We start from the raw sequence: 26,738 nt of genomic DNA, 5'->3' as shown, positions 1-26,738 counted from the left end.
CGTGAGCCTATTGAAATGCCCGAGGCAGGTAAACTGTTATGGCATTGGTATTAAAGGGCGCATTTTCAAATGAGCAGCAATTTTAATACGTAAAGAGAATCTGGTTCCTTGTGGATTTTTGAACCAATGACTCTAACAGCTACACCATGTTTAACATAGTAACCATGGTGATGACAGATCAAAGATGAAAGATTAATTACTTACATCATCTATCTCCTGACCGTTATTGTCTACTATAAGCTCTCTGTGTTGTGGTGAAATGACCTTTGACTCCAAGTACACAGTCCCCGCAGCACCAGGGTTTTGACTGGCGCCCGCTCCTCCAAAGGTAACTAATGTACCAGTGAACGCATCTTCCTGGTAGTATACCGCAATCCGGCCGCCACTACCACCACCTCCGTTGCTGCCCACACCTTGGAAACAAGAATATGTGAAAAGCTTTTCAAAATATCAGAAGCTTGACGGCATACATGGAAATCGCTGTAAAAGTATGAAAACTTTAATTGTAAAATAGGATTCAGTGTGTATAATTTACTGTTCATCAAAAACTCTGAAAGTGAAATTAAGTATGATCTTAACTACTCACCTTGACCACCATTTGCTTGGATACAACCCAATCCTGCGAAGCTGGTCGTGTTAATGAGAATGCTGCCACCGCTGGCTCCTCCTTTGTTGTTGTAACCATGGTCACCGTCACACAAAATTTTACCTTTTGTGAATCAAGTAAACAAACGTTTTATGGACATTTAACAACAAATTGCACAGATCAGCTTTGCAACCAATGTATATGACCAAACATCATGAATTAGATATGGAATATACAAACAGAAACTCTTATTTCATTGTTCACAAACTGTCATTTAAGTTTGCAGATATCTGTTCGAGCATTTTGCTTTGTAACTGGATCCTTCTCATCAAAATACTCAATAGTCGATCTACTAGGTTCTCAAACTGCCTCCATTCACAGAACACAAAGGACAAAATAAAGAGATGTTAACAGATCTAGAGACATAGGGAAGATCATAAATGGTTGGTAACTGGATCCTTCTCATCAAAATACTCAATAGTCGATCTACTAGGTCCTGAACCTTCCTCCATACACAGAACACAAAGAACAGAATAAAGAGATGTTCACAAATAGATCTACAGATATAGGGGTATCATCAAATGTTGTTGGTCAAGTAAATTTTGATTTTTAGTTTTCACCTGGACAGTGTGCAGGACTTGTTTATTGTTATTTCATCATAAGGTAAGTAAATTACTCACTGACTCTGTTACTGTTCATACATATGGAAAGTGGAAAATAAACTTGAACTTGAACTAGATTGAGAGAGTTTGCTATGAAGAATGTAACATTCAATGTTCAAAGAACTATTGATTCCAATCAAGCTAGGGGTTGAGTTGCCGTTCAGATTTGTAGGCACTGACAAGTCACATAAAACAAAAGAAAAGGGGGGGGGGGAAGGTGGGTTTCCAGTTGGTGAAAGAGTCATTGTTAAAATTTGCTATATTATAAAGGCAAGATTGATGGCTCCACTCAGATTCTCAGTCCAGGACATCAAAACATTTATGTAAGTTTAACTTTATATGTTAAACTAGACTAATAATACTCAACTGACAAAATTCTTTGAAGTTAAAACTCAAATTGTAGAACACCTAAGGATGAATGACAGCAACACTGCTTGTTCTTAACAAAGGTTGCACTGCATTGTAAATTAAAATGTTCTTTGAGGCCATAATTGGGCTTACACTATCTCTATTCCGTGTTGCTAACATTGATTCTGATAACATTGCTAGACTTAGAAGTCCAGCCATTTTGATTGATGAGACTATGATGCTGATAGTGTCATTTCAAAAAATTAAATTAGGCATAAAAATACAACCTGGGCAGCCATCAGTAGTTTCTTGTGTCAAAACAACATATCAACAACGAATTTGTGCATTTTAGTCTTCCTCTAAGACACAGTGTTAACAAGAAAAAGATGTAGCAGAAATACCCTGCAGCAAGGCTGAATCAATATATATCAAACAAAAGAGATTACTTGGACAAGACCAGCAGTGCCTATTGTATGGAACTATATTTGACACCCCATCAAAGAGGGAAGATGCAGCAGCTGCAGGATACCCTGCAGCAAGGCTGAATCAAACAATATCAAACAAAAGAGATTACTTGGACAAGACCAGCAGTGCCTATTGTATGGAACTATATTTGACACCCCATCAAAGAGGGAAGATGCAGCAGCTGCAGGATACCCTGCAGCAAGGCTGAATCAAACAATATCAAACAAAAGAGATTACTTGAACAAGACCAGCAGTGTCTATTGTGTGAAACTATATTTGACACCCCATCAAAGAGGGAAGATGCAGCCGTTGCAAGATACCCTGCAGCAAGGCTGAATCAAACAATATCAAACAAAAGAGATTACTTGGACAATACCATCAGTGCCTATTGTGTGGAACTATGCATGCCCATTGTTTGCAAACTGCATGGCACAAAAGAATGCATCCCACACAGCCTGGCTGCAGGAAGCTGCAAGCCCCTCCTAAAGTGTCCTACTTTTGACACGATGCCTAAGTGGAACTTTAACCCTGCAGATGACAGAACCTCTTACCATTAACGACTAAGGAATCATGAACGGCCAATTCCAATCTCCCGCCTCCCCTGGCTTGTTCCCCACTGGCACTGCTTCCAAAATGACGAGGATATCTAAGGCTTCCGTAGAAAACTCCTGCATTGTTGCTACCACAGGTTCCTCCTAGGCCACCATGACCAGCTCCTGAGCAGGAGGTACTCTGGCCTTCTGTCGTAAAGTCAGGATTTGCCTGCGAGACCAAAATATGAAAGAGTTTATACTTGTTTTGCTGTTGGCATAGTAGTAGCTACAGTGTTTGTCTTATAAGTCTGCAAGGTTCAATACACAGTACAAAATGACTACTTTGCAATGCAATGGCCTTATAGTTCCATGAATGTGGTACAAATCATTTATGGTTTGCCAAATGCTTGGTATCATATCATGAAATCATCTCAATACACAAACAATCAACCTTACTGTAAATGTCACTGCCACATTCTACAATTTTCACCTGAGTTACCCCTTGTTATGTGCAAACACACTATGAAGTAATTTTTTCCAAGTAACAAAATGCTGAAATACATAAGTTTAGCCTTTTCATTGTTAACAGCAACACTGCTGCTTAGCATTGCTTCTACAATTTAGGCTAGGCCTTAGTACATCCATTGTAGAACTGCTATATTTTCTACAGTAAGGTCAATGTATGCTTTAAGTAGAAACAGACTATAGTGAGGTATTTGATATCTTTTGTGACACAAGTTTCTTTCTTCGAGCTGTCTCACATTATCTATCTGCTGTATGATCAAATCTGCCCTCCCCTGCCCCCCCTCTGCCCCCCCCTCTGCCCCCCGCAATTTATTTATATTTTCTGATATGTATCTGTCAATATTTATGTTTAACTTTATCTTTGGTCTTGAAAGGTTGCTATATTTGATTGAAATAACATTGAAGCAAAAGATAAATAAGAGAGAACATGATATATAGTATTTTTTTTTTATATGACATTTCCCTGTCTTGCAACAAGTTTTTGTGGTATGACCTTTCTCTGTCCTAAGACATATTTTCTTGTGATATGACCTTTAGCTATCCTGCGACATAGCTTTTGTGATATGACGTTTCACTGTCCTGAGACATAGTTTATTGTGATATGTTGTTTCGCTGTCCTGAGACATACTGAACCCAGAGCTGCCTTTACAAGTACCTGGGCTGTGAGATCCAAGATGGCTGATTCTGCAATGATGATGTCATTGGCCGTTATGGTCACATGATCTGCTTCAAGGATGCCACCACTCTCTAGATGGATTGTTGAGCCGACTAAATTCAATCCTTGTCTGTCGCCCTCTATCACCAGTCTCCCTCCGCCACGGATGTTAATGTTATCAAATGAAATTGTATCGACAAGTTCTTCCGTGAGATTTGAGTAAGGTCTGAAGAATGATATACAAGTAATAGAAGAATGTCCATAATTTTGAATGCGATTTTGAAATTGACAAAGAAAAAAGGAAAACAAACAAAGAAAAAGGGAATCATAGCCTACAAAGAGTTCATATCAACTGATATTCTTAATTGAAGATGAGAAAGCTCATAATTTCAATAAAGAAATAAGAAGATAAAAACAAGTGTAAGCTGCTCACCTCAAGTAGACCACTCCACCTGTCCCGATTGTTAAGTTTCTCATTCCTTCCACCTTGCTGTCGAGTTCAAGGGTCATATCGTAGACTTCTATGTTTGGGGGAAGGGTAAGCAATGCCCTGGGGTAGAGGTGAATGCTCCAGGCAAGACGAGGACTTTTCGGGGGTAGATCAATTTCCAAATCCTAAAAATGACCAAAGACGAAAAACTCAATTCTGATCCAAAAAGATTCACTCAAGAGAGATAAGAACAAAAAAAACTAAAACTGAAGCAAACATCAATCATAACAACTGATGAACCGTGATATGGGTATAGATTTCCCATTATGGGTATAGATATGGGTATAGATTTCCCATTGTAAAATGAGGCATTTGTATATATATCGAAAAGATGAAAGAATATTGTTCCCTATTATATATATATATATATATATATATATATATATGGATTAATGCTAAAGTCATGAAATTGAAATAAATTACAAAGCCCAAATGTTCTTGTGAGTCTTACAAGAGCTAGGTAGACACTTTCTGCTTTGAATGATTGGAAGAACCTGATCGATCCACTATCAACAGTATTATTTAAATGTGAGTGGATTAAGTATATTCTTTAAGATACTAATTACAGAACTTGTACCTGATGAGGACCAACATGAAATGTCCCAGTTTGATCTCCTTTGCTGTGTTTGACATCCAATGTAGCAGAGTCTGAATCACTCTCAAGAACCACAGCCAGATGACTGCCCCCACTCAGAGAAAGAACTTCAAACTGAAATTCTCGGCCATCTACCTCTGGTAAGATCCAAGCCACACCACTAGACTGACTACCAGGAATTCCTGGCAAGTAATTCACAATGGTGTCGACAGTGGGATTTTTTGCATTATTGTTATCTACTGACAGCGATACAGTGTCGTTGCCAGTGTCATGCAATACCACGGTACCAGGACCTCCTGCCTCATACAAACTGTTCCCACCATGACAAGAAACTTCCCCTGCAAAGGTCTTCTGACCATAATGAAGGGCTATGCGACCAGCCCCACCGCCACCACCAGGATAGTTTGTTTGTTGAGTAGATGCTGCTCCGCCATTGGCCGAGAGCTTTCCATGGCCTCTGAATACATCTGCAGATAACAGAATTGATCCCCCACTACTGCCACCAATTGAAGCATGTGAAGGAGAAGTACCGTCGACGAGGAGAGCACCGTTTATTTCGATAGCTGGTGCTGACATGGCTACGATGCCACCACCTTTACCAACAGGAAGGGAATGGTCATCGTCGTCTCTACCACCAGGGCTGCCAAACTCCTCCGGTGTAAATATTGATCCTCTGGGAGGAGCAGGGATGGATTGTCCTTTCCCCCTACCACCAGTTCCTCCCAAGCTGCCACCAGAAGCACCTACATTCAAAAGAAAACATTTCTTTGTTTGGATTTATGACAAGTAGGATTGATTACATATAGGATGAAGGTAAATGCTTGATAACTCCTGGGAAAGGAAATGTCCTTGAAATACTCTCTTCATGCAAAATTAAAAAACAACCATGTTTGTACTCCAATGTAATCTATTCTCTTTGTAACTATCAAACTTTGAGGCAAGAAATTGAAAATGAAAATCTCCCTCAGTCTCTAAGTGTAGATAGGGATGAACTAAAAAAATTCTAACCCAGCCAAGTAAATTATTACAACATCATCAAGATAAAAAGAAGCACATTTTTAGCATGACTATTTCAAGTGTTACTGCTGACACCATGATAACTGTGTTCTAAATTTCTCACCATATCGACTGCTGACACCGCTTAACATTCCTCCAGCTGGTATGGGGCTTCTCCCTGAAGCATCGATGAAGGCAGCTGTGTCAATTTCAATCTCCTTTCCAGCAGACACTTCCAACCAATTGGTCTTGAATAAAAAAAAATATATAAAAACATTAAAAAAAATGCAAATATTCAGGAGGAAGTGTCAATTTCAATCATATTACCTGCAGACACTTCTAACCAATTTTTCTACAATAACAAATATATCAACACAACAACAACACACTTATGAATATTCAGGAGGATGTGTCAATTTCAATTTCCTTACCAGTGAATACTTTTGACCAATTGGTCAGCACAAGATAAAAAAATGAATATTCAGGAGGATGTATCAACTTCAATCTCGATACCAGCAGACAATTCTAACCAATTAGGCTACAATAGCAAAACAAAAACAATGAATATTCAACAGCTAGTTCATTACAGACAAGTTGTTTTGAAAACAGAGTATCTAGTGAAGGCAAGAATGTTAACATAGTAAAAGTGACTCTTTACGAAACAAAAGTTTCATAGATGTAATTAATTTTGAGGGAAAAAACCCCAAACCCTTTCACCAAAACAAAGAGTTTCAAATGAACCTGTCACTGGTCACAAAATAATACGATGTCAATTTCCATGCACAATAGACAATGACGAAAGCAAGCCATATTTATAGTAACAGATTTTATGGCAAAAAAATTCCTAAAACAAAACTTTTGATGCAAAGTATTCTTGGTCCAAAAACAACCAATCATCTGTCAATCACACAGTCTTTAACGATCTAAAAGAGAAAATGATATTTTGTTCATGTAAGGATATTTTTGAACTTAATATATTTGTAACTTACATCAATAGTTCCACCAGGATGCATCTTTAGGGAGTCATTCAGTTTTAGGGAGAGTGATGGCATCGTTACCATGGTGATGGGTGGATTATGTATCACGTCTGACGAGTAGATGGACTGAAAATATCCGTCTGTTAGAATGTCGAGATTATTCAGTTCAAACGTGGACTGACCAGCACCTTTAGTTTTCCCCTTGTTATGCAGAAATGAAAGAAAAGACAAAAAATACACACACACAAATATTTTAGAATGAGTCTTTGAAGATGCAAATACCACTAAACAGAACATGACACTAACCTAAACAAATCAAATGACACAAAGAATCATTGACAAAAGTCAGGATGCTAGACATTGAATTGATGGAAGGTACCACATCAAAATTAGTAGGATGCTAAAAGGGGGTTGCAACTTCATGAAGCTAAGCTAATCTATCGTCTCCACATATTCACCCAGTAGACAACAATGCAGGTCTGCAGAAACAATCTCTAATTTGATCAGGGATGAGCCTGGGGTAAAAAAAGAATCACGGAACTTTGCAAAAATTGCGGTATAGGCTCCAGTTTGCATATGCTACAGTGTGTTAGGATAATCGTTTTTGTCTCGAGGGTTTGTTTGTTCGTTTGTTTTATTCGCACTCAGATTGTTCAAAATACAAAAATATTATAAGGACAAAATAGACAAACAGGACGGAATTGAAAAGAACAAAAAGAGTAACAGGAGCTAAACCCATTAGGCTGACAGAACGTCGGCCCATTTCCAAGGTAGAAAAGAAATCACAGAAAGGATATTCCGTGAATTTGCGGAAATACTCATGCCTGTTTGATATTGATTCAAGCTGAGCAGGATCTCCACACCTGCAGCAGCATTTCTTTTTGACATGGTGACTTACTTGCCATTGGTCAAAATCATCTGCATTTGACTTTTAAGTGAACACCTAAACACTTTTCAACTCATTACCTCAAATTTAAAATTTTATATAACAAGGTATTATCATGGTCCAGAAGATGCATCAGAGCTCATGACAATTACTGCGCCTGCTCAGATTATTATCTGCAAAGTAGCAGGCTAGGCTAGGCTAGGGGGCAATTTTCCAATGCTAATACCACTCTTTACTGTCCCCCATATCATGCTTCAAAGCACTCATACTGACAGTATGAACAGTTCCTATACCTTTATATGCTTGAAACAGGATTATCATACAAACTGTCAGTACAAGAGCTTTGAAGCTTGAAATAAAATTAATGAATAGCAAAGATCGTCCCAGCTGGTTGGGCTAGAATATGTACAATTTCTTACGATGACAGGGAAGTAGACTTCATGTTAGTAATTGCTTTAGAAAGCAACTGTTTGAAAGTCTAGACTTATTGGGAATTACCAAAACAAGTGTTATGACGTTAATGCAATAAACAAATGGTAACTGTTTTTAGTTTAAGTTTATTTGAATAAACTGGTTACAGTTTGCTTTATATACAACCAACTGTTTATTTATTTACCTCTTCTCCTACAATGAAGTTGATGTTGCTTCCAATTGTCAGATCCTGGACTCCACTGATTACACTGTCGATAAATACATCGTTATGATAGAGCTTGTCCAGGTAGACCACTGCAAAGGGAATAAAATAATCACAAATGAAACAAGTAGTACACAAAATAGCCAGGGACACAATTGCGAAATAGTTATCTCAGAATGTAGGACAAAATATACCCATTGAATTCGGGCAAGGGTGGTAACTACAGGTACCACACCACGATAAAGAACGATGCACATAAGACGGAAGCTAGGTTTAACAGTAAACAGAACTTCTGAAATGACTATAGTTTCATGTTGGCAGTTTCCATCATTAATTTTTATGCTTGGATGTTCACAAGTGTGAAATAATTCGGTGATGATGTAAGCTGTCTACTCACCATCTGGCAATGACAAGTCAGAACCGCTATACGATCTAAACCCTGTTTGAAATGGACCATGAGAATCTTGGATTCCAAGAGGAGTTCCAGCCGTGACATGGAGCATCCCACTTCTGTCACCATGGATGATCCCGATGCTGACGTTTGTTCCTTCCGATGCTGGTTTGAACAACAGATGAGATTTCTCTTGAATGGTTACTTTCTCAAAGTGATACTGGGCCTCCGATCCAAGCAATGCCACAGTTCTTCCACTATCTAGACCATTTGTGGGTATAAATTCTCTGATGGGTTCACCATTTCTGTTGCTGACAATAAGCTCCCTATGAGTACCGTTGGTGGTAACATCAGATACGTAGATCGTTCCTGCACCGCCATATTCAAGATATCCTATGCCACCATATGCCACCTGACTGCCTCTGAATGAATACTGTTGATTGGAATGCAACGCGATTCTGCCACCAGCTCCTCCTCCACCAACCCTCTGAAGTACAAGATGAAAAAAGCTCACATACATTTGTTCCATACATTTGATGAAACATACAGTAAAACATTGTTTCAGATTTTTGTTCAAACATTTCTCAGAACTTTTGAAAAATTAAACAAAAGTCAGTGCTGGATATGTTACATACAGATGTCTGACCCACGCACAATAATTCTTAAAGAAGCCCTGACAATTATCATAAGATTGAGGTAAGTTTGAGGATGTTGAGGATGGAGTCAGATATATGCAATTGACTGAGCCTAACCTTTATCCTAACAAATAGGTAAGTACCATGATGGATTCACATAAGTGCTTGATTCAGCCTAATCTTTATCCTAACAAAGAGGTAAGTATGACTGAATCACTGATACCACAGTTGTCCAAGCCTAAGCATTTATGCAATGGACAAGATAAGATGCTTTACTCAAATACAAGCTGATTGCAACAATTAATCATACCAACTATATTTCCTACAAAATATGAATTTCCAACAAGTATGTAAACTTTACATGAACAAGTCTGGCAAGATGAAATTAACTTTGCATATTTTTTTATTTATGCTCTGGATCCTAGAAAAACAAACAGAAGAATTTGTCCATGCAGACCACTGGATCAAAGCTAACCACTTCCCTAGCAACAAACAAACATATAGTAATTACTCACATAGACCCTGCTGGATCTTTCCCTACTACAGTATCGCCCGACTGATTGATATTGGAAGCCGTCTGGCTTTCGGTTACTTGAATGGTCGCAGCTGTCGACGCAATTGTAATCCTGCCACCACTTATAATTGCGACATCGTCGACATCTTCGGTACTCGTCACACCAATCGCAGTCAGGTACGCAGCCTCCAAAACCACCATTTGCTGAAAGATGTCCTCGGCCTGTGGGAGAGGAATCCAAACATTACTCTATGAGAAGCAGTGGTGGAGCTTGGGGTATTGGTCAGGGGGCGAGAATGGTCTGTAGGGGCGCTTTCGACACTATCTAAGTGGAGCGCCACCACAGGTTGAAACAGAGCGTGCAGAATTTTTTGAGTAAAGATACTCCCTATAGATCGCCAGATATGATCCTTTCCAACACACTGTTCATGGAGCTGCCAATAACGTACACTGCATGCCGACTTAAAGTTTGGTGTTTATTACTATTTCAGCCACTGCGCATGGCGTATCGTCTAAAAGTAGATAAAACAACCCGTACAGTTCTTGGAAATAGTTTCGTACAATGGAAGTGCCGATAAATTAAAGACCGTTCCAAGAGCATTTTGTCAGGAAATTGAAAATTACACCAACAAAATGTGACAAATGTCAATAGGTAGATGAGAGCGCAATAAAAAAGTCAAAAATCGCGAATAAGTAAAATGTGGTAAAGAGCTGAAAAGGGCGCCAGAAGTCCATTTGAGTCCGTCAGGGGGCATCCCCCCCCCCCTGACTGTATGGACGCTCCGCCACTGGTGACAAAAGTAGGCTCCATCAACATAGGAACAAACATCCAGTGTTAATAGTGTTAATATATTTGCATTATGTAAATGAGCTTCTAACTGCCAAAGCAAAAGACTTGAATCTATAATCTGTATGCTAGTTATGTATAGAAAGAGAACAAAGACATTAATTGTGTTTCATTAACTTTTAATAATTAATTAATTACTTTGCCTTATATTAATGATATAAATATTAATAACATTAGGAATGACTTAGCCAAAGAAAAATTATAGCACAAAGCACATCAAGGAAATTCAAACAATCGCTGGTATGACATCAGTTCTTTTGAGAGTTATTTAGCTGAATTTAATACAATACTATCTGTAACAACATCAATGTTGAAATGATAGAGAAATTTAATGGTCACTGGATGTGTCTCCCAGTCTTGTTAATGCTTACTCTCTAAGAAACTTTAATTAGTTTCCTAGCGCTCAATTTTAGTTTGAACCATACTTGATAACCTGGTCGAGGACAAGTTTAACAGAGAAGATGTGTTACAGAGTTTATACTACATAACTACCAATAACAACACAAATTTTGAAAAGGAAAGGAATTTCACAGTTTTACAGTGTTAAAGATTGCTGTCTAAGACTCAGTTCTCTATTTGTCAGGTTACCACCAAGCAGTGGAGAAGATTTTGTGGAATTATGAATGAAATGAAATGAATGAAATATGAAATGCCAAGCCACCCAATGTGCAAGTTGTAATCCATTAGCCCTCGAGGGATTCTCCCACATATGTGGTCGCTTAAGCGTCGTAAAATTAACTGTCGATTATTATGATTATTAATGTCATTTTCGTTTTCAATTTTGACTTGAAAAAAAAAAAACCATCAATCAGGATGCAGACAGGTTATCAACAAAGATGATTCCTTCCGATAAAGCTGGTAACATAATCAAGATAACCATGGCAACTGTTTTATACCATTTGATCAACAAACTGACCCAAGAATAATAATTAAATGATGCATTTTCACTCAAGAGTTACCTGCGATAACGTTTGCTTCTATCCAGATACTCCCACCGCTGCCACCACCTGCAATAGCTACACTGGTGTCATCACCATCAGCTATAATCTCACCATCAAGCAAGGCATACTGCAATGCTATCAGATGAACGACACCACCACCAGAGCACTGGAATCAGGAGAAAAAGTTTGACATGTTTAATGGGTATGTCCTTAGGATTTGGGAAAATCAAAGTAACTCAAAAAGAACTTTCAGAAAAAATAATGTGTGTCAGTTTCTGTGAATTGAAAAATATAAGTTATAAAGTATATCCACAACAAGATTATAACACAATTAAGGTGTTACTAATAGCTGTAGTGCTGACATTCATATATAACATGAAACACAAATTCCAAATTAACAATGTGCTACTCAAGTGACTAAATCTCTTTAAGACTGTTGAAATTACCCATTTTTTAAAATATTTTTTATAAAAGACAAATTACTTCTACCATCTGAGCAATAATATATATACTGAATAAATCAATCTAGTCTCTGTATGTCCTCAGTGCTCTGTATCACAAACAGGCGCATAGCCAAGAGTGGGGGGTCAAAGAGGGTGACCGCCCCCCCTTGAGCATATTTTTTGTATTTTTTTATGATGTCGCTAGATATTTCAAAATATAAAATGCTTAAATGCAACTTACAAGGCCTGGGAAGTGCCATTTCCAGCAATCTGGGAGGCATTTTCGGCCAAAATTTTCTACGCGCCTGTTCACAAAATGCTTTTGAGGTTTAAATCTGCCATCAGGTATTAGAGATAGATTTAAAAGGTTTAGAACAGACTTAATTTAGTAAAGGCATTGGATAGGACATCACAGCTCATAGAACAGAACTGCAACAGCATACATAGTACAAGAGAGTGTATAAAAGCAGTTGCAAGCAGATTGGAGACATCAATTTGAATTTGAATGATTTCTGTTTCATTCTAAGCAAACCTTTTGATTACTCTGGCTACTCCCACCACTTCCAAAAGACTCTGGACGAAGAGTATCTCCATAAGCCGGTGACGAATAGGGCACACCCCCTCCTTGGCCCGCCAAGCCCCCATGAGATGCACCGGATCCACCATTGCTATGTGCTTTCCCAGCTCCTTGGCCGGTACCTTGACCCCATCCTCTTCCCGATACCTCGATGACACCATCATGATCAATTTCAATATTCTTACCTGTTGCGATTATAGAAACGATAAACAATTTAGTGTAACAACTGTGGCATATTGCATACACAGAACGACTGATGTCATTAATCTACTAAGCGACTGAACACAAGTCTATGCATCACCTTGTATCATTGACCCAATGTCATCTCGTTGTAAACATCAGTCCGGCATTTTGTTCGTATCAATAATCACGTTGGAATATAAGTCCTGTCTCATTTCATAATTACGACGCCTTCTCAAGCGGGGATCACCACAGTAACAACAACTAAACATGAATATCTGTTGTCATTGCATTTTGTTTGCAAAGAATACTCTAATTGGTTTCTCTTGTATACGAAACATTAGCTGACATGTTTATTTTTAATGTACTCCTTAAGAATCTGTCTGTGATATATAATAATAAACCATATTGAATATACAAGTCTAAAAATGTGAAAAATGGCAGAAAACTTGCCAAAAAATCAGCACATAGGTTTTATCACAGGTTAAGTCATTTGGTACATTATTAGAACAGAATTCCCCCACCCCAAGCAAAAAAAAAAAAACATCTGTTACTTGTAGCTTGACAATATTAAAACAGATTGAAACTTGATGAGGTAAATGACTTAATTATATAATAACTACTTACTGTCAACAAAGAGGTTATTGGCTTCCAGTCGGCCGCCTCCTTTTATGACAAACTGATCTACCAAGATGTCAAGTTTTTCAACTTTCTCTGTCACACCAGTGAATGAAACAAGTCCAGCTCCAAACACAGTGAGGCTTTCTAGTTCTATATGGCTACTGTTATAGCTGTTAATTTTCCCATCCGGTCTAATAATAAGCTCCGCCCCCTTATGAATATCCAGATTCTGGACACCAGCTACTCTGCCTCCTTTCAGCTCCATGGTTACATCTTGACTGATTGTATGGAGAGGAAGGTATACCTCTCCTTCCTATGATTAAAAAATAAATTAATGAAAAAATAAAAAAATTATTGCTCACATTAAAATAATGATATATGGTGATCCTACCTTCACCGGACCAACAAGAGTTTTGGGAGGATGCTCACGATTTTCAATATATAATTTATTAAATATATCATATGTAATATTATTGGATATTTTTACTCAAAGAGCCAAATCTTACTTAGACCTTAGTATTGTTTACAACATTGTAACTGTTTATGATTGCCTTTGATATCTGCCATCAGAGTGAATACTGCTCTTCTTATCGATACCTGTGATGTTATTATAATCAATCTTATTTTTCGGTGTCTGTTTTCTAAACTCATGTTTTCCATATTACCTGTTAAACGATCAGACAATACAGCACATACTGTACTTCTCTACTGAACCTGCTTGTTAATGTTACTTTTTTACACTTAATGTCACTCCATAACAAGGAGTGTAGCTCAGTGGTTAACGCCGGTGCCTTTCAATCATAAGGTCCCGAGTTCGAGTCACTCCAAGATTAATGTATGTCATCCAGTTACAGAGTTGTTGACAACTGACAATTCATAATCATGGACGTTAAATATGAATCTAAGAGACTAACTTCAGTCAGCTTGCGGCTTTGATAAGCCAATGATGGCTTCTTCGTGACGCTCCTGCTTGCAGGAGGATCTAAAATACATACATACATAATGTTTGCCATACCTGGTAGACAGTCAGACTAAATGGCAGGTATTTAGAGTAGTCTGGATCTATATTCAGGGTGTCCTGTTCCCCGACATGCATGGTACCAGTGTTGTCACCAGCAATCCTCTTAACGTTAAGCACTCGCAGTGATAACTCAGCTACTGGGTAATGGGCATCACTCACAGCTTCTAACTCGACGTGGGCAAAGTGACCAATATCTAGAAGGTCGATGTCATGGTCAGGGTCAAAGGTCAACGGAAGGGTGACCAGTGTTCTCCTAGTCTGTAGATATCGAGCAACACATAGAGACAAGTTTGCAACACCGAAGTACTTCACAGACTTAATAGCTAAGTAAATGTTAAAACAGCATGTCAGCAAAATGTTTATTATTATTATTATCAAAGGAAAGAAGAATTATCACAGCATAGAATAAAAGTATCTAAATTTAACACGGTTAGGTGTCATGTCTTTTGAACTTTCATCTGCCGTACTTTCCCTGTTGTACATTTGTTTACTTTTGTAGAAAGTAAACAGTTCTCTTTTAGATATTGAATGTATACAAATGAACTAGTAGATGTCTATAGGGAGTAAGGAGTAGATAATCATTAGTTTAATAAATAATAATAAGTAATATTTATATAGCGCATAATCAGCAAAGCTGCTCAAAGCGCTTTACAAATGTAAAACCTAAAAACAAATAGTAAACAAAAACCAACATATTAAATATATAGAACCAATAAGGCAAAAAATGTAAAACCCAAAAGCAACAATATAAAAAACACACCCGTACTAAACGATACTAGAAACTAAAACGCAATAGTCCAAAACAATTTTCCGAAGTATGTAAATAGTAAAATAGATTAAATCATAACATTTGGTGTAAATTGATATCTCTTTCCTCGTTTTGCAAAGGATCTTTCCTAGACCGTGTTAGAGGTTTATCCCTTCAACAGCAAGCAATGTAAAATAAACATAAACCTGAACTAAAATCCTCCATTTTCCTGTATTACATCATAACAGAAGTAAATAAGCTCTGTGATGTAATCCTCTTACAACCAATGTTAGATTCGAAGTGCTGACACCAACATCAAACGTCATCTGAAATAATTTACAGCCATTCTGCGATTCAAACTTCTAAGCATAAATGTCTACAACCAACTACAACCATTGTGTTATCCTTCAACTTTGAAGTGAGGTATACAAAATCATCTAAACATTTGACCTTCGCAAATTAGCATTTCAAAACAATTAGGTTGTTATCAATAAATATCATTATCGCTTCCTAGCAGTCATACACATCACCTGAAGTTATCTTTTAACATTCAAGGAATATTATTTTAACGTTACAGGGATATGGAACGAATTTTCGTTGAGGTGTCGAGCTTTTACTAACTCCCAGATGTCAACTGGAGTCCTAGAGAAAAGGTTAATTAAATACCACAAAATACATGCATTGATCCGATATTCATCGTTTTCAAATAAATGAATACCTCAATCGTGATGAAGATATGATACAAATTACCTGTTCATCTGCTCTCTTAAAGTTATTGTAAATCTTGATAGTTTTATGCTCCTCCTCTCCTGTCTGTTTGATGTAAACGGTCCCCGCTGCACCATGTTCGTAAAGGGATCCTTCGCCGCCCTGTGAATCCAGAATACCGTGGTAGAGATTCTCCTCATGGAACACAGATAATCGTCCTCCTCCTCCACCCGAGGAACCTCGTCCACCGTTGGTCTGCGAGACAATTGACAGGACAAATAGGACATAAATTTACAGTCTCATACCATGCTTCTATTCTTCATTCTTAGACATTTCAAAGAAATCTCATAAAACTTTCTGTATGTCTCTTGCAGGATGTAGAATGAATCAGAAACCTGTAGTTGCTTAAGCTTAAGCTCATCTTTAATTGTTTCATTGAATTTTATTAAATTTCGCATTTAGTTGGTTGCAAATTGTCCATTGTCCAAGAGTACAACATGTCAAACAAACAATTCTTACTGAAATGCTGCCACCACCATAGAGCAAACCGGTTTCAATCCAGATGCTACCGCCACTTCCGCCACCGCCCGTGGAACTAGATGTGTCGCCACCATCACTCTCTATACCGCCCTCTACTTCCAGCCTGTCGGTGACCAGCCGCAACATCCCTCCACCGGTGCCACCACTGCTCCCGCCCCCGCTTCCAAACTCCATCGGATGAGTCACAGATCCGTAGGCAGGTGGCGATTCGTGACTGGCAGATCTGCAGCCGCCTTCACCGCCATGGGTGCCACCACTTCCATAACCACCTGATGTAATGCCTCCACCAGGACCCTCTGAAACCAAGCAGGAAGATTATCTATATATATTAGGTCCGAATTGTTCATTCAATGTGAACTATTTATGCTTTTCCTTTTAATTTCTCACTAATTCACAAGACCTAAATGTGTTTCAATCGAGGTAAACATATTAAAAAACTTGACGATACAGAAGACTTTGTATTAAACCCACAACATTTAAGGTTATGATTTATTGTCTCGTTTGACAAATTTTTAGATTTAATTCAGTCATTTTACCTTACTTCGGCCAGAATTGCCAATTACTTATCCATGTTAGGGAATCCTTCATTTAATGATTCTGTATGATACCAGGAAGTTCAATGCAAACTCCAACTTTAATGAATATGCAAATAATTTTGTACAGTCTTTTGAATATTCATTTCCTAATCTCACCGTTCGCTGCGTGACCTTGTCCAGTCACAGTGATGAGACCTTTCTTGTCAACGATGACTTCACCTGCATCAATATGCAAATTAGATGATGTCAGTAGTCCTCCACCGAAAACCTTCAATAGGTGAAGAAATTTGTAAAATTTAGAACTTTTGCATTTCATATCGACCAGTGGTATGTTATTAAACAATCTCATTAAACATGATCAAACCCCCTTCCGAGTACTAGTAACGTGTGTGTACATGTTTGCTCTGCAAAAAGCTCCCCAACAGCCAGTAGAATATTTTCTCTATTCAGCACATGCAGTTCAGTCAACCTGACAAAACGACATGATAGTAATAAATGAGTAAACACCTCCTTATTTAATTGTCTTTACTATCACCTATCACCTCCTTGGTTAAAATACTGCATACACCGTGTAGTTCTCATGTTGTGAGAGTCTACAATAAATGCCTCCGTTTAACAGACTACATTTTTCCATTAATCTACGTGGATTAATACAAAGGGCAGGGATTAGCTTTTGATCCCTATATTTCATACCTGAAGATTGTTTCCTTGTATGAATCTTGTTCCTGTTCCATAATGAGTGTAGAATGTGCCCAGGTTGCGGACCACGATGGAATGGAAGTAAAAATCGGGAGTGCTGTTCCCTTCGGTGTCTACCATCTCATGCATATTCAACGTCCCTGCGATTTAAAATTCATTAAATTTTTGAATTAAGGGGGAATCAAATAAACTAACAAACTACTAAGTTTAAGACTTAAAAAATTCATTTTACAATTAAAATAGATTTCAAACTTTGATCAAAGTATATTATAAGCTGTATCGTTCAGATGTACCAAAAAGTTATGGAAAAGAACAGATTGCAAAAAAAGTTTGCCTTCAGGTCTGAGAAAAGATTTCAATTTTTATTGACCATAAATCAGTATTGATTACACACCCCCAAGCAAATCCTGTTGGTTATGTTTCAAATATAAACAGATTACTCCACAGGATGAAGCCATTATTATGATATTTTTAAAATAAGTGAAAATAGACTTAAAGCTGCACAGTATCATATTTATGACGAAACTATCGAAAAAAGTGATCTGCATTGCCGAAACAGATCAGATTTCTATTTTAACAAATTATTCCAGAGTATGTAGTCCTATCAAGATATTTAAAGCAATGAATAGGCCCCAGGTTAAAGCTGCACAGTGCCATATGTGTGACGGAAAATATCAACAATGAAGGTGATCTTCAGTACAGCAAAAGATGAGCTATTTATTATTCACTAGAATAAATGTTTCATAAATCGACGACGTTCAAAACCAAAACTTTTTTCAAAAACCTTAAAACAATTAGAAGAATTGATAATGGCATATCGTCGACAAAAACAATTGATCTCTGGTAATGTGATCTCTGATACTCATTAGGAAAATGAGAATAAAATTTTGATCTCTGGTAAGTAGATCTCTGATACTCATTAGGAAAAGAGAATAAAACTTTGAGAAGAAAAAGCCATTTACAAACAGAATCGGAAATTAAACATCAGCCTTCAGATTACAGGTAGATGTATTAAAGTATTCTGGTGTCTTATTTTTCCCCCTCTTTTCAAACTGTCGTTTAAAAATTCATCCAGAATGATCATAAAAGATGAATTTTACCTGTTCTACTTTCCTTACCTTGAGTGATTGTCATATTCCACACATTAGTCAGGACTCCTTCCACATTGAACGTGATCTTCTTGATGTCCAGTTCTCCGTAAAGGGATGACCGTCCGCCTCTGTAGATGTCAACGTTCAGAGGGAATTGAGCTTTGGAGACGTACAGAGTCTGGTTGAAGCCCACCATCATACGGGCTGTATAGTCACCAGTGATGGTACCAAGTCTGATATTGAGCTCATCCCTCGGCTGGGAGGGTCGGACGAACCCAATCTCCGCTCCACCATAGACGTGAAGCTCATCGATGATGATGTGATCTTCGTAGTAATGACTCGGCGTGTTCCTCTCCCCGACAATCGGCGCCACCTCTGAAGGCTCCAACCAGGTCATGGCGCCGACGTTACTAACGTCTTTGTAGTAATCCGTTAGGTTTCGAAGGGCGACTCTCGGCATTCGTCCTCGGCTGTTCATATAGAGGGTGCGATTGGTGAGGGGGCTGGTCACGTTCGATTCGTGGTGAATCCTCCCCTCTGGACTGGTGGCGTCCAGTAACTGGGTACCGTTAATAGCTTGTAACTGGTGAAGGTAAACTGTTCCTGAACCTCCGGGCTCATAGGAGGACAGCCCACCAGCGGTAAAGAAATCACCTAAGAAAAGTGAGGGAAATTAATAAGAAACGGCACAAAAACTATACATAAACTATACATAATTACTTCACTAATTGGAGAGAGGGGAGTTTTTCTCTGAGGAGATGGCAATCCATACAGTCTACATTAAATCTGAACAATATGAGCATAGACCTTCCCTCCTTTCCATAAAGAATAGAAAGTGACACAAAAATAAGCTGATCATAGGTTGCGGTTGGTACTGGCAGTAGGCATTATGGGAGAATAACTTTTAAGTGGAATTGATCTACTTTGCATGATAATTGACCTTTGACTTTTACACCTGCCTTAGTCATCTACTATAGTCACAGGTTACCTGTGATGGTCAGCACATAACATATGGAACCTTGACTGAAGAAAAGTCTAATATAAGGTTGTAATAAGCATCTGTTCAGTACGGTACAGTACTGGATGAATGATGGAGAATCCCACTGCTGTCACCATCACAGATTTCAGATTTGGTCTATGAATACTGCTGCAAGTACCTTTTCATTGAGATAACAGGGATGGTAAAATCCTTTCTGGTTCGATGCAGAATATCATTAACTCACCTGAGTAGTGGTTGTACGTGTAGTAAATGGCAGCAAAGCCTCCAGCCCCACCGCCGCCACCACCATCCCCACTACCGCCACCAATGTCCAATGTACCGTCGCCGTCAAAGTATTCTGCTTGAATCCAGATACTCCCACCGCTGCCACCTCCAGAGTTGGGGCTTCTACTAAAGCCGCCTTTATATGGAAGAGATAAAAAAGAAATAATTGGAACACGTTTACAAAGATATCTTACACATTATGTTTGTAAGAAAAAGATTAATTCCCAATATTTCACTACTTTAAAGGCTAAAATACATCTTGGATCTGTATGAATAAATCTCCCACTTATTATTTTGGAAGTCATATATGTCCAGTTTCTAACCAGAGTGCTGGGAAATTTATTACAGTATTTGGGGAATGTAGTACCAAAAAGGAACATTGTTCACATGTCTAGGTTAATATGGAGAGTTATTATTTATATAATGATGACATACCAGTTGCCTCTATAGTACCGTCTAGTGCCAAAGTATCAAAGGTCTCTAGAAACAGCATTCCAGCACCAGCTCCACCCATGTGTGGAAAGACTGAATGACCCCCAGATGACCCGGGGTCAGTAGGCATGGCAAAGTTCCCGTAGGAGGTCCCTACTGTCTTCTGAGATGATCCCTGCCCACCGTTACCACCATGTCCCGCACCAGATGAACCTGAGGTACTACCGACACCATAGCCAAGATCTAAAAGAAAGAGGACGGTTGAATTATGCTAATATTTAATATATAATTATGCTAATATTAAGCAACAGATGAATATCAAATCCATTTCTAATGTGGTTGTTACTATCAATTTGGTTATCTTACAAAGAAAATTCTACGGCAATAGAACCAAATTCATGATCAAAATGTTCATAAATAATCAATATTATAAATACACTGTTACACTTTATTTACTGTAGGAATTATGAGCATTGCCAGTTAATATTGACATAGCAGCTTCTCCTAGAAGAAGTACACAATGTTAATGTATAATTAGGGCATATCAATGACGAAATTTTCCATGTTTATTTGTCAAACCTATACAGTTTTCTTTTATGAACGCAAACATTACACAAGTGAATATTATTACCTACCTTTGCCAATCTGGTACTGAGCTTCTGGGTCAAACTGAACATTTAAATATGCAGCAGGTTCAAGAGATACGTTGGTGTAATGGAGACCCAGATTACTCGCTCGAATCTGAAATGTAATGAAGAGACAAGGAATATAGGTTCGTCATAAATGTGAATTTGTGTTGAAAGAAAATTCACAATTTTCTTCAACGGCGGACTAACTTTGGTTATTTGTCATGGGTCCTTACATCCCTTTGAACTAGCTACAAATGATCTTAACAAACTGGGCACTTAAGTTATTTATTGCAGCTTTTTTTAAATATTTAATCATAATTTATAAAAAAAAAGGGTATCAATACAAAAAATCAATTTAGCCTATCCAAAGCAAAGAGGCACTACATAATGCCATAGTATGCATATTCATTGTAATATTTAATATATTCATTTACAAAGATTTGTACAGAAATGCATCAATGACAGACACTGTTTTCATCTCTCTGAACACAAAAGAGAATATCGAAAGAATCTGATGCAAATACCTGATCAAAGAATGAATTAGGAATCACAAAGTGACAGTTATAATATTCATAACACATTTCTCAACATATTATTTTTCATGGTTATTTCAAAAGTGCATCTTTTCATGAATAATCATGAAGTTTGCAAAGGGATTTACGACTCACTGTTCCTCCACTTCTGACATTGAGGGTGGTTCCGGTCAGAGACGTTGAGCCAGCTATCCAATCGTTGATCAACAGACTGCCGAATGTTTTAACATCCAAGTGAGTAATGTTGATGGCCAGATCACCAGAATGCTGCAATCCCACAATGCAATGCGAGCTCAGCTTCAGATGATCCATAGAGTGCAATTCCCCTGAATAAACAAAATTCAAAATGCAATAACCAAATAAAAGAGCATAAATAAATATTTAGTTACAAGACTAAAAAAAAATGACAAATTTTATATTTCAAACAGTTTTTTGCATGATTACTAAACTCTTTCTGTTATTCTAGATTACAAGTACTAAATTGCAAGATTACTACTAGATTACAAGTTATGATGACTAGATTACAAGTTACTAGATTACAAGTGATGGTCAAAGCATTCTTTATTCAGTAGTAACATAAAGTTCTCCAAAAAGGTTGCATTATGCCTTCCTCTACTTCAACAAGGAGTGCCTGATTGTCTGTTTGGTGATCTCCAAGTTTACCTTCCAATCTATGTGTGTCTGTCTGTGCATCTGTCTGTATGTTTGTCTGACAGTAGCTCTTTCCAGTCACTGGCCAGGTAAATTTATTTCATACATGTCTTTCAACATGGCTTCCTGTCCCTTTGTCTTCTTGTCCATGTGTCTTCCTGTCCCTTGTCTCTCTTTGTCTTCTTATCCATGTGTCTTCCTGTCCCTTGTCTCTCTTTGTATTATTGTCCATGTGTCTTCCAGTCCCTTGTCTCTCTTTGTCTTCTTGTCCATGTGTCTTCCATTCCTTTGTCTCTCTTTGTCTTCTTGTCCATGTGTCTTCCTGTCCCGTTGTCTCTCTTTGTCTTCTTGTCCATGTGTCTTCCATTCCTTTGTCTCTCTTTGTCTTCTTGTCCATGTGTCTTCCTGTCCCATTGTCTCTCTGTCTTCTTGTCCATGTGTCTTCCTGTCCCGTTGTCTCTCTGTCTTCTTGTCCATGTGTCTTCCAGTCCCTTGTCTCTCTTTGTCTTCTTGTCCATGTGTCTTCCATTCCTTTGTCTCTCTTTGTCTTCTTGTCCATGTGTCTTCCTGTCCCGTTGTCTCTCTGTCTTCTTGTCCATGTGTCTTCCTGTCCCTTGTCTCTCTTTGTCTTTTCGTCCATGTGTCTTCCAGTCCCTTTGTCTCTCTTTGTCTTCTTGTCCATGTGTCTTCCATTCCTTTGTCTCTCTTTGTCTTCTTGTCCATGTGTCTTCCTGTCCCGTTGTCTCTCTGTCTTCTTGTCCATGTGTCTTCCTGTCCATGTGTCTTCCTGTCCCTTTGTCTCTCTGTCTTCCTGTCCCTTGTTTCTCTGCTTTGTCTTCTTGTCTGTGTGTCTTCCTGTCCCTTGTCTCTCTTTGTCTTCTTGTCCATGTTTCTTCCTGTCCCCTTGTCTCTCTTTGTCGTATTGTCCACATGTCTTCCTGTCCCTTGTCTCTCTTTGTCTTATTGTCCACATGTCTTCCTGTCCCTTGTCTCTCTTTGTCGTATTGTCCACATGTCTTCCTGTCCCTTGTCTCTCTTTGTCGTATTGTCCATGTTTCTTCCTGTCCCTTGTCTCTCTTTGTCTTATTGTCCACATGTCTTCCTGTCCCTTGTCTCTCTTTGTCTTATTGTCCACATGTCTTCCTGTCCCTTGTCTCTCTTTGTCGTATTGTCCACATGTCTTCCTGTCCCTTGTCTCTCTTTGTCGTATTGTCCATGTTTCTTCCTGTCCCTTGTCTCTCTTTGTCTTATTGTTCATGTGTCTTCCTGTTCCCTCTGTCTTCTTGTCTACCTATTTGTTCTTGTGATTATCTAATTCAACTGACTGTCCGCCAGTGTTTTTTTTTCTAATGTAAGAGAATGGTAAAGTTTAAAGCAATAAATGAGACCAATTTCTGTTTACCGTATAGTGATATCTCCACATTCTTGCAATCCAGTGACACAGGGAGAGTGACGATGGTGTCGGGTCGAGCGTAGATGGAGAACGGCATCAGGGTGTGATCTGACAAGATGGCAAACTCTTGACCGCCGAGGATGTCAAGCTGTCCTGTGTGGTCACCTTTAACTGCCTCAGTGGTCAGTGTGGCATTGTCTGTAAGAGCTAATGTAGCACCTCCCCTGATCTCAATCTAAACATGAAAAGAAACGGGTGTGACATGGGGTGCACAGAGGGCCATTCTATTCATCATTCCCATTGAAACATTGTCTGTAAGAGCTAATGTAGCACCTCCAATGATCTCAATCTAAACATGAAAAGAAACGGGTGTGATATGGGTGCACAGAGGGCAGTTCTGTTCATCATACCCATGGAACCATTGTCTGTAAGAGCTAATGTAGAAGCTCCCCTGATCTCAATTCTAAACATGAAAAGAAACGGGTGTGATATGGGGTGCACAGAGGGCCGTTCTATTCATCATTCCCATTGAACTAATAGGAACTTCCTCGATTACACCAGAGCCCTTTACCGTGTTATGAATGTGTTTTTATATGTGAGGTAGCATAGTAGTAAACTAGCTACCTCTAAACCTCAAATTTGTGGGAGAGTAAATCTGGCTGTGTCCATTCAGACCTTAGTATAACAATGTTAAGGTCTGGTGGCTCTTTTTCCTTTCGCAGTAGTTCCCACATTAAAACAATTCCATGCTTAAGCTAACCATATGAGTAATATTAAAAGCAGTTATGGCCCATGCTCACTGTATGCATACAATACAGACTAGCTAGTGTTGAACAAGCACTCTATGAAACGCTATGTAAGAAACGTTCTTAGATATAACTTATATATAGTGTTTTTTTTTATGTCAACAAATATTTATATTTATGCGTCATTAGCTGTAACAAATTTAAACGGTAGCGAACGGCAATGAGGGGTTTACAACTCATGGTCAGTAAAATGAAAATTGTGGTGAGTCAATAAAGAGTGATATTTTATCGAAATATTTCGGTTTACCGATCTTGCTATGTTTGCATAAGGACTGATCATCACCTCACCTCATGATACTCAAACAGGGCGCCCTCTTCCTCTTCTTCACCAATAAGAAGACTCTCGGCTTCCACAGAATACTCCAACTGATGGTTGATGTCGGGATCTTCAGCCACAAATATCTCGACGAATCTGAGGCCGGCATTGTTACTGCCCCGATACAAGTCGATGATGATCTGAAAAAATTGAAAAATAAGATAATATCATGTTATCAAGAAGACAATTTTGGTTTTTTATGAAATCTACAACAGCAGTTTGATATTGAGTCTTGAATTATAAAAATTATTTTCAAATGATAATAATTGTTAAGTTCCTGGCCAGTATTACATGATATATGAAAACCCTATACACATGTACCCAACTTTAAAGTTTTTAACTTGACTACCAACCATTAGCGGTATGAAAAATTACATATCTTTTAATAATATCATCCAAAATTGCATCAAAAAGAACATATTTCCACTTATTTTGAAATATGAAATCAAATTTTCGATTCCAAGGACTCATATCCTATTCCCCAATTCAAAGATGACACATTTAGACTTTAACAGCCCTTAAGGGGAAGATCTCCATAAGGAAAGGTATTAGTCATTTACAGCCAAAATGAATTCTATCTTCAACTTATGTTTTTGGTTACCTTAGCAACCAGAATTATTCCAAAATGTGATACTTTACTGTCACAAAATTCCAAAAGTGTGGAAATGAAAAAGGTCTTCACAAAGGAACATGCAATGCAATATCTATTTGCCTTGATTATACACTTCCTATTTTACAGTTTTAATGACAAATCAAAGTTACCATGGATACAAACGTACCTGATCTGCCTCCTTCCGTAAGAAGACTTTTTGGTTGTCGTATGTGCTGCTGCAACCACTGGTAGACACAAATCCGTCAGTGTGCACCGTAACTAAGGAACCAAGCTGACTAGACAGCTGAAAGGATGTAGCTGAGCCCACCCTAGAACAAAAAGACAAGTGAGAAACAGAGATACCGACAGATAAAGCAAAAGAGACAGAAAAATATAAACCAAAACAATATGGAGAAAAAGAAAGTAGTTTTGTTGTTCAGAGCAGAGCTCTTGCATCTAGTGATAAGTGCATGGAAGCTCTGAAACTTAACAAAGAATGCTATTCCTCTAAACGTCTGTTTCCCAAACGGTTTCCTTGGCGACCCACTCGGTGACTTCCCTTGGCTTGTAGTGACCCATTATTTCTAACTCCCAAAATCATCCTTTAATCATCACTCATTAGAGATTGATGATTTAACTACACATTTGATTGATTTGATTGTAATTTGATTGCACATTGACTGAAAGTTTGTAAACAATAGCACACATCTATCAAAACCTGGGAAACCAATCCCATGGGATAGGAAGGACGTTTACTGACATGTCGGACCCCACCTCAAACCTAGCTTTATACAGGCCCTGCTGAAATGATTGAAGTGTGATCCATATATTGGTTGCAGTTACCCATAGTTTTGCGGAGCATAAATCAATATTACAATATACAACCACTGGTTAGACTGTGATTTGACGATCCAACTGGAGATTCAGTTTAACTTGGAAGTTTTTTACAAGATAGCATGAGATACAGTTGGCTTCCACATACAGGTCACAATATCTACCTTCAAACAATCTCGTTACTAAGGCACGGTGTCGACAGCAGGGTGCTGAGGGGGTTACAGCAACATGTGGACAGGTTTTAGCTTTGCAGTATCTGGTCTGCCCAGACAATCTCGATATCTGATATTTATTCAGCCTTGTTAGCTTGGAGAGGAGGAAGGGGTGGGGGATTTATTGCTGCTGCACCCTTACTTTTCTATGTGATGCCTCCTACATGGAGACAAACTTAGGGAATGGGTTGTAGTCTTTGAATAGATCACATCCATATTTCTTCAAGATATG

General features: G+C 38.3%; 1 protein-coding gene across 1 annotated transcript in view; it reads right to left on the bottom strand.

Annotated features, from left to right (window-relative positions):
• Nucleotides 1-26,738, bottom strand: part of LOC139984518 (uncharacterized) — a 135,909-nt gene that overhangs the window by 70,991 nt on the left and 38,180 nt on the right. The window contains exons 33-59 of the mRNA XM_071998434.1: nucleotides 25,648-25,789; nucleotides 24,841-25,008; nucleotides 23,756-23,981; nucleotides 21,838-22,028; nucleotides 21,176-21,281; nucleotides 20,544-20,783; nucleotides 20,068-20,244; nucleotides 18,872-19,498; nucleotides 17,748-17,893; nucleotides 17,211-17,322; nucleotides 16,498-16,814; nucleotides 16,021-16,233; nucleotides 14,517-14,780; nucleotides 13,508-13,814; nucleotides 12,656-12,885; nucleotides 11,699-11,846; nucleotides 9,894-10,114; nucleotides 8,750-9,230; nucleotides 8,335-8,444; nucleotides 6,845-7,033; nucleotides 5,980-6,103; nucleotides 4,842-5,602; nucleotides 4,208-4,389; nucleotides 3,775-4,000; nucleotides 2,613-2,823; nucleotides 587-709; nucleotides 205-413 (exon numbers count right to left, since the gene is read on the bottom strand). Of these exons, the coding sequence (XP_071854535.1) occupies nucleotides 205-413; nucleotides 587-709; nucleotides 2,613-2,823; nucleotides 3,775-4,000; nucleotides 4,208-4,389; nucleotides 4,842-5,602; nucleotides 5,980-6,103; nucleotides 6,845-7,033; nucleotides 8,335-8,444; nucleotides 8,750-9,230; nucleotides 9,894-10,114; nucleotides 11,699-11,846; nucleotides 12,656-12,885; nucleotides 13,508-13,814; nucleotides 14,517-14,780; nucleotides 16,021-16,233; nucleotides 16,498-16,814; nucleotides 17,211-17,322; nucleotides 17,748-17,893; nucleotides 18,872-19,498; nucleotides 20,068-20,244; nucleotides 20,544-20,783; nucleotides 21,176-21,281; nucleotides 21,838-22,028; nucleotides 23,756-23,981; nucleotides 24,841-25,008; nucleotides 25,648-25,789 (6,451 nt within the window). The remainder of the gene's footprint in view (nucleotides 1-204; nucleotides 414-586; nucleotides 710-2,612; nucleotides 2,824-3,774; nucleotides 4,001-4,207; nucleotides 4,390-4,841; nucleotides 5,603-5,979; nucleotides 6,104-6,844; nucleotides 7,034-8,334; nucleotides 8,445-8,749; nucleotides 9,231-9,893; nucleotides 10,115-11,698; nucleotides 11,847-12,655; nucleotides 12,886-13,507; nucleotides 13,815-14,516; nucleotides 14,781-16,020; nucleotides 16,234-16,497; nucleotides 16,815-17,210; nucleotides 17,323-17,747; nucleotides 17,894-18,871; nucleotides 19,499-20,067; nucleotides 20,245-20,543; nucleotides 20,784-21,175; nucleotides 21,282-21,837; nucleotides 22,029-23,755; nucleotides 23,982-24,840; nucleotides 25,009-25,647; nucleotides 25,790-26,738) is intronic.

The sequence above is a fragment of the Apostichopus japonicus genome, chromosome 17 (genome assembly GCF_037975245.1).
Source record: "Apostichopus japonicus isolate 1M-3 chromosome 17, ASM3797524v1, whole genome shotgun sequence".
NCBI lineage: Eukaryota > Metazoa > Echinodermata > Holothuroidea > Aspidochirotida > Stichopodidae > Apostichopus > Apostichopus japonicus.
Note: the sequence above shows the minus strand (reverse complement) of the source record. Positions and strands in the feature narration are given on the sequence as shown.